At 47.7% G+C, this 8,682-nt stretch overlaps 1 protein-coding gene across 1 annotated transcript in view; it reads right to left on the reverse strand.

Annotated features, from left to right (window-relative positions):
* Positions 1–7,654, reverse strand: part of DNAJC6 (DnaJ heat shock protein family (Hsp40) member C6) — a 122,321-nt gene extending 114,667 nt beyond the window's left edge. The window contains exon 1 of the mRNA XM_074221247.1: positions 7,456–7,654. Coding sequence (XP_074077348.1) covers positions 7,456–7,654 — 199 coding nt within the window. The remainder of the gene's footprint in view (positions 1–7,455) is intronic.
* Positions 7,655–8,682: the final 1,028 nt, after the last annotated feature.

Below are 8,682 nucleotides of genomic sequence, written 5' to 3' on the forward strand. Positions count from 1 at the left end.
TATTATAACCCAAATGCTTCATATCCAGTGCCATCTCTAGTTGTCTTGATCCATATCTGGCCTCTGCACCTAGATGGCTCTGGAGGAGAAAGTCAGGCTGGTGACTTTAACACAGCCCCTGCTCCCCATCTAATCCATGTGCTTATCATAGCATCACCTCCCCTGATGACAAAAGCTTCTTTAAGAATGAAGGACGGGGGCAGCTAATTGGCACAGCGAATAGAGCACTGTCCCTGGAGTCAGGAGGACCTGAGTTCAAATCCGCCCTCAGACACTTAATTACCTAGCTGTGTGGCTTTGGGCAAGCCACTTAACTCCATTTGCTTTGCAAAAACTAAACAAAACAAAAAAATGAAGGACAAACATCAATACTGTATATGAGTTTTTGCTTTTGCTCAATGCTATATTTTCATTTCCCCTCCAAGCTGTTAGTCAACTTCTCATGGGTTGCTGGAGACCCTGGGTGTCCACTCTGCTACTTTATTTATTTGTTTGTTTGTTTGTTTGTCTGTTCATTCATTCATTCATTCATTTATTTATTTTAGTTTTTGTAAGGCAATGGGGTTAAGTGACTTGCCCAAGGTCACACAGCTAGGTGATTATTAAGTGTCTGAGGCCGGATTTGAACTCAGGTCCTCCTGACTCCAGGACTGGTGTTCTATCCATTGTGCCACCTAGCTGCCCCCACTGTATTACTTTAAAGCACATTCTCCAAGAAGGAGCTTATCATGGTAGCAAAACTCAGATATAGCCTAGGGAACAAACATATTCCATGCTTGCTGCCCAAAGACCAACCTCAATTCCAACACATTTATCACCAGAGAGTTGGCCACCAAAGGATGAATTTTGGAGGGCCCCAGCAAATCACCCAAGAGGGTTTGAATCTATAGTAACACAGAAGACTCCTATACTGATGGAATCATGGATCCTTGAAATGAACAATCAGTCAGGATGAAACTTTTATGTTTTCACAGTCACTAAAATGAGCATTGTTAGTTTACTACATTAAAATAAACACCTTCCATCACTGGGCTTATCCTCCCTTCCAATAGAACATTTCCCATTCCCATCCCAGACAAGCAGCAAAAACACCCATGAAGACTTGTTCTCTGCTGGTGATTTCCCTAATTTTTAAAAAATAGTTTTTCCTTCTCATTTATTCAAGCATATATAAGACACATTAGAAACTCCTAGGCCTAGTGGTGTGATCAGGTACAAGGCACTTTACTTCTGTAATGGGACACAAATGAAAGAATGGATGCAGTGTGTTTTATGGAGTCCCAGGATCCTATATTTAGAGCCAAAGAGGACCCCAGAGACCATTTAATCCTGGAGCTCTTAACTTTGTTAAGTGTTGGTGAAGCCCTTAGATCTTAGATTCTTAGAATAATGTTTTTAAATGTATAAAATAAAATATGTAAGATTACAAAGGAAACCAAGTATACTGAAAATGGAGCTAATAAAAAGGATTTTTATAAAGCAAGTTCAGGGACCACACATTAAGAACTAACTTCCACTGTTTTCCATAAACCCAGATCTGGAAGGGATCTATGACACCACCACCCAGTCTAAGTCCTTTATTTTACAAATGAGGAAACCAAGGCCCCATAGGGAGTGGGCCAGGACTAGAACCCAGGGCCCCTAACTCCTAAGCAAGTACTCCTGTTTTATGGGTAGATTATTATTTTTTTTCTTCAGCATCTGCTGTGCCAGCCCCTAGAAATACAAAGCAAAGCAAAAAATGAGTTTTACTATCAAGAAACTCCCAGTCAAAGGGAGCAGATAATGGGCAACCACTACATAGGAATGATCTAGAGGCAAGAAAAATCGGAGGTGGTCTCAGAGGAAGGATGAGGGAGGGCTGAGAAAGGCAATTTGCAGAAGGTGAGACTTTAGTTGAGCCATAAAGAAAGTCAGGGAAGCTCGTAGTTAGCGACTAGGGAGAGAGCCTCAGCCAGGGAAAATGCTGCGAGTCGGGAGAGGGAGTCCCAACTAGATAAATGTTATTATTATGTGATTGCAAGTCACTGCATCTGGAAGTCTCACTTTCCACCCTTGTACAAGGGACATAAAAATACCTCTAAAGCCAGGCTTGCTGTGAAACTCAGATGGGCTAATGAACAAAAGTGTTGTCAAAAATTCCAGCTTTCATCCAGTGAGACCCAAGGACCCAACAGCTATTCCAGGACTAAACTCTGCAATTCAGTAGGGGTTATTTTAATCACAGCATCTGCTCCAGGCATCTGGATCAAATGCGGTCATGTTTGCTTTTTTAAAAATGGCAGGTTCACTAGCTGAATAACGCTAGGCAAGTCATGGAAACTTGTCCAGCTTGAGTTTTATCCTCTATAAAATAGGAATAAACTGTCACATGCACCTCACAAGAGCACTGTGAGGATCAAATGAGATTTCAGTCATAAATGCATGTAAATGTGCATGTGCACATATGAAATATGTACATTTGTGTCTAGTCTATAAACATGCATGTGTCAAGCACATGCATTTACATGTAGAATTAAGGAACCACAAATATTAATGTTTATATATAGAGACACACAACTAACATTTATACCATGCTTTCAGATTTGTAAAGAGATTTACAAATAATATCTCATTACATCCTCACAACTATAGAGACGATAGATACTATAATTATCCCCATTTTACAGATTAAAAACTGAGCTAGACAAAACTTAAATGACTTGCCCAAGATCACATGCTAGTAAATGTCAGAGGTCTGATTTGAACTCAGGTCTTCTTAACTCCAGGCCCAACACTCTATCTACTTCATTACCTAGTCCTAGATGCCGAACTTAATAATTTAAATAGTTTTTATTTGCCATCCCATTTAAATATATTTTTATATTTGTATTTATAATTTATACATAAATAATATAAGTTCTTTTAGTCCTTAAATGTTATATTAAAAACTAGCTATATTATAATGACAGGAATGAATTATGCTTTGTTTCTCCTTGAAATGTTGGAAACTTCTACTAAACTCTTGAAATAGGAAAATAGAGAAGGTATCAGGAAGGAATTGTAGAAACAACACCCCACTGGCAGCAGGGTAAGCCAGAATTGGTTCCATTATTAGGCCATTATTCACATCACATAGCAGTCAGAGGATGTTAGAAACTAGGAGGAAAATTAGCAGTAAGCCTCAGTTTCCTCAGGGGGCACAGTGGATAGAGTGCCAGCTCTGAAGTCAGAAGGACTTGAGTTCAAGTCCAGCCTCAGACATTTATTAGATGTGCGACCTTGGACAAGTGATTAATCTCTGATTGTCTCACATTCAGGGCCATCTCCAGTATGATTCATATTCAGTCACTGGACCCAGATGGCTCTGGAGGAGAAAGTGAAGCTGATAACTTCGCACAGCACCCTCTCACTCAAATCCAGTCCACTTATTTCTGGACAAACATCGTCATCATCCTCATCCTCATCCTCATCCTCACCATCATCCTCATTTGTAAAGTGCAAGGCTTTGCTGACCATAGGTCAGATATGCTGTAATGAAGTGGCTCTCAGGTCTGGATTGAACTGGAGCCAACTCAACTCTCAAATTTCACTCTTCTATGGCTAAATGATCCCTCGCTCTAAAATTCTGCGATTTGAACATGGCTCAGGAGCATGGTACAAGAGTCACTCTATTGTGTTTTCAGATTTTCAGAGAACTTTACATACTTCAACAGGTGACTCTCACAACAATCCAAATCGAAAGAACGCTGGGCTGAAGAGTCAGGTGAGACCTGTTTTCAAGTCCTCCCTCTGGGATCTAACAAATTTCTGTGGGATCTGCCCATATCCTCTTGAGCTTCCATTTTGCCCCCCTCTATTCAATGGCAGCAATACCGCCTACAAAATGGGTGGCGTTAGGGACTCCCCCAGTCCCTAACAATGAGGATCAAGAGGCGATCCCTCAAAACAAGTCTACAGACCTTACTTCATTAAATAAATGTCAGCTACTTATTATAATTGTGGTTATCATTCTTATTGTTCTGTTCAAAAGGTTTGGGATAGAAGAATGACCACAGTCATGCTGTGTAACTGAGCAAAGCTCACAGATGGTCCAAACCAACTCCCTGTGACCCAGTTAAAGGGAGATCCAGAATAATTAGTGACTGACCCATAGCCAAACAGTCAAAGAGTACCTCCAGAGAGACTTAAACCAAGTGTTTGGACTCCTAAATTCAGGGTACTTTCCACCAAGCTAAAAGCCCCAAATTCTGATTCGAACCCCTCTAATCACAATTTCTGTGAAAGTGCGCAACTCAACTCTCCAAGCCTCAGTTTACCAAGTCATTATAGGTATTGCACTAAAAGTTCCCTCAAATCCCTTCTAGGTCAAAATTTACTCAAGGTTATACAGATCACTCTAAAGGGGAATTGCAAAGTTGACTGTTAAAAGCCTAATTCGGGATGATATTTTTTAAAGATAATCTTTCAATCTCATTCTTCCGTCTGCTTCTCGCTGCACTGTTTGGCACTCTTCAATTATCACCAAAACTGTTGTTACAAAAGACTTTTTTGTAAAAATTCCAAGTTTCTTCATTCTCCCCCCCCCCCAAAGCAATCGCCTAAGTCGGAATTTGGAACTGAGGATCTGAACCCCCCAGACAGAATTATTTCAGGGACTAAAGCTCATCGTGTTAATTTGGCTCCCAGGCACACCCTGCCTAACAAGAGTTATCATATGATTCACATCTCAGACCTCGGACTCATAAAAATGGGACAGTCGGATTGGTTAAAACATCAGATGCTTTCTTTACAAAACACGTTTTTAGAACCTTCCTTTATCTAGGAATCAAATGACCAGAAAGTAGTTTTTGAGCAAGTGCTTTCTGTAATTAGACTTCAAGAAGAAACAAAAACAGTCCCTACCCTCAGGCATCTTATAATTCTAATGGATAGGTAAATAGGTATAGGCAAGATTCTTTCAGCTTTGATGGAAGATAACCTCAGAAGTCAAGATAACCTTAGGAAGGAGGGCACTCTAATGGTAGAAGAGCACTCTATCTACATCTGATCCTTTATTACCCTCATTTTACAGAGAAGGAAACTGAGGGTCGGAGAGATGAAGTGACTTGTCCAAGGTCACAGCAGCCAGTTAGTTTCTCAGAGGCAAGAGTCCGAATCAGGTGGACCAGATTCTGAGGCCAGCACTATCCCAACACATTTTCCCTTTGACTTTGTGCCATTTAGAGAGCATCTAGTCTAGAAATTATGAAAATAGAGTAAAAGAGCAAGGTGAGAAAGAAAAATAGCCCCAGAGATTCACATCCTGTGTAAGCATTTTATAGCTCACTTTCACTTGGTGATACACAATTTAAAAAAGTGCTTGCCTCCCAATAACCACAGGAGGAAGGCAGGGCAGACATTGCTGTCACCATTTTATAGATTTAGTCAAGGCAACAATATGTCTTAAGCACTTGCCATCTGTAGGCACATGGTGATCAGATTAATTTGACAGCAAAGTAAATAGATGAATACTTGCCTGGTAGGACCACCAATTCCTATACCCCATCCAGCAAACCTAAGTTCTTTCTAACTTTCAAATTACAGGTTTAGAACTAAACAGAGATCTTAGAGATCAATGGGCTCATTTACAGATGAAGAAATTGAGGTCCAGTGAAGTGATATGGTTTCAAATCCAGGTCAAAGGCAGAACTAATCTCCCAATACAGTAGCTGGCACCAAGTTTGTAATTAAAACTGTTGCTTGAATGATAAACCCAATGCACCATAGTGCAGCGGGTCCTCTCTCCAAAACCAAGAATCAAACCATGTCAGAAGTACAATGGGCATTACAGCATCCTTAATTCAAATGGTTTTCTGTAGGACAGGAATCCATCAAAGAAAGCCATCCTTCCTTCTCTCTCGGAACTCCTGGATGATGTGTGATTTATTGATAACAAGCACCCTCAAACATTTAGGTAGCCCCAGATTTGTAAAACCAAGTTTTAAAGTTCTTAACCCAGAGTCCATGAACTTTTTTCAAAAAACATTTTGATAACTGTCTTTCAACATAATTAAAAAGCATTACTCTGGGACGGGGTCAGACCTCACCAAACTGAAAAATAGGGCTACGACACACACTCAGAAAAGGTGAAGAGCCTCTGCCCTGGGTACATGTAAAAGAGTTCAGATTTCGAGTTGCTCTTACTTCTCACTACTACCGTCAAAAAATGGAGGACTTCGGTTCCTATGAACCCAGAACAACGTTAAACTACCTTCTTACCCCACCAATGACGAAGTCAGCCAGGGTTGCAAGGATGGGTTTTGCCTAATGAAAGGGGTACTTCAGGTTGCCATATCTCCAATGAAGGAAAGCTTTACAGGTAAAATTCAGTTACAACAAAGCATATTTTTAAAAAAAGACTGGGGGTGGGGTAATGGACTGAGACGATGAAGTCCTAGGGAGATTCTCAACTAAAACACATACAATTACTTCCGCATGCAATCTGGCCAGATTTCATTCAGTCTACTTCTAAACGACCTGAGCCCCCATCTATCCAGAGGACCCCGGGGCTTCCTGTGGTAAGGCTCCCGTGTAACAGGAGCTCGAGCACACCTCCAAGGATGCATCGCCCTTGTAAAAGCAGAGCTGCCAGCCTCAGGGGCTTGCCCCTAGCCGGAGTCTCCCCATTCCTCCCGGCTAGATTAAACTTAGACTTCGCTAAGAACGCAGCCTCGGCTAGAAAGCCCGGCTTCCTGCCGGCGCCGTGCCAGATGCTTCCTGGCAGAGCGGGATCTAAGATCCCGGGCCTTTCCATCGCCCCCAAGGAAAGGTCTAAAGCCGGCCGCAGGGGGAGGAACGCCAAGGTGAAAAGGCCCAGCGCGGGCATGGCGAGGTGAAGGGCTCCCGGCGGGCGCTGGAAGCTGCGTCTAAAGGCGCCCCTGTCTCTGAGGCGCTCGATCGAGGCTGGGGCCGAGGGTGGGCAGGGGAGTCCTGGGCCCATCGCTCTGGGTGCCGGCAGAGACCCCGGGCTTGGCTGGCAGCGGAAGGACTAGGAAACAAGGCGGCTACTTACTCTTTCCCCTCTGGTCGTCTACTGGCCAGGCCGAGGGAAGGCGCGGCGGCTCCCCGCCCTGCCGCCACCCCCCAGCCGACCCGCCCTCCCTCCGTCCCCTCCCTCCCTCCTCCCATCCCCTCCCCCTCCCCTCCCCCTCCCCCTCCCCCTCCCCCTCCCCTCCCCCTCCCCTCCCCCCTCCCCCTCCCCCTCCCCTCCTCTCCCCTCCCCGCGGCTGGCTTCTGCAGCCCGAGATTAAGAGGCGCAATTTCCCGGGCGCGGGGCCCCTGGCCCCGGCTAACGTTTCCTCGCTCCCCGGCCCGGGGAGGCCGGAGCCGGGGGTGGCCGGGCCTGGGCAGGGGGCGGCGATGCCCGCAGGCCTCCCGCGCCTCCCTCCGGGCCCCGGGGCTCCCCGCCCGCCCGCCCGCCCGCGGGCCCGGCACCTGAGCTGTCCATGGTGCTGACGCCGCTCGGGGGGCGCCGCGCCGGACTTTTGGCCGCCGCCGCCGCCGCCGCCGCTCCGGGGGTCACTCCGAGCCTGCCGCCGCCGCCCGCGCCCGCGTCACCGCCGCTGTCCACCAGCTGCAAAGATTCGTACCCATCATTGTTGGTCTTTTTACGGTAGCTCCCCAGGAGGCTCATGGGCAAGGCGAGGGGGGCGCGGGGAGCCGGAGGGACAGAGGAGGGGGATCACAGGGGCATGGCCTTCCTGGGGGGGGGGTCGGTCGGGGAGCCGGGGAGGAAGAGGAGGAGGAAGGCCCCCGGCGGCCCCCGAGACGCGGCTCGCTGTCGGGCTCCGCCAAGCCTCCGCCCCGATCCCCGGCAATGGAAGCGCCTGTGCTGGGGCGCACGGGACGCCCGGTGGGCGGGCCAGGGAGGAGGAGGACGGGAGGGGGAGGAAGGGAGCCCGGGTGGGCTGCCGGGCCGGCCACAGCCAGCGCCCAGGCTCGGGCCGCGCCGCCCGGCCCCGCCCGGCCCTGCCCGGCCCCCGGCCCCTGGCCCCGGCTCCGGAGGGCCCGGTCCCCGAAGTGGCAGCGGCTAGGCTGCGGGCAGCCGGCGGGAAAGAGGGAGCCTCGGGTGGGGCACGTGAGTGGACGGAGGAGGACGGCCCAGGGGCGGAATGGGAGGGAGAGGGAAGGCTGAGCCCTCCTCCCGGCGGCTACTTGCAACGGGCCTTCCTCAAAGCACGCAGGCAAACCGGGGGGCTGGGGGCTCCCCGAGGCTTCCGGAGCAGATCCCGCACGACCGATCGCCGTAGCCGCCTCCCAGTGCACGGCGTTTCAAGAGCTGCCCCTACCAAGGGAACGGCTTTCTGTTTTCTGGAAACAATAGGCTAGTGTCTACATGGGAAGAAACTATGGAATGTGCCTGGTTTCAAAAAAGAGGCGGGGGGCAGCCTCAGATCCAGCGCCGGGAGGGTCTTCAGAAGCCACCTCGGGAAGTGTCCCCAGTGGACGGATGGAGGAACTCGGGTCCACTTGTTCGTGGTCACCCAGGCAAGTAAAACGGAGGAGGGCACTGAGCCTAGTTCCTCTGACTTCCCCTGAGCATCAGAACACCCCTTCACAACACAACCTAAGGAGATTTCTATCCCAACAACATATTATAACATCGCAACACACGTTCTGATCACCAAAGTACCTAGATGCACAATTGCCTGGTTGAAGGTA

This window comes from Macrotis lagotis, chromosome 2, assembly GCF_037893015.1.
Source record: "Macrotis lagotis isolate mMagLag1 chromosome 2, bilby.v1.9.chrom.fasta, whole genome shotgun sequence".
Lineage (NCBI taxonomy): Eukaryota > Metazoa > Chordata > Mammalia > Peramelemorphia > Peramelidae > Macrotis > Macrotis lagotis.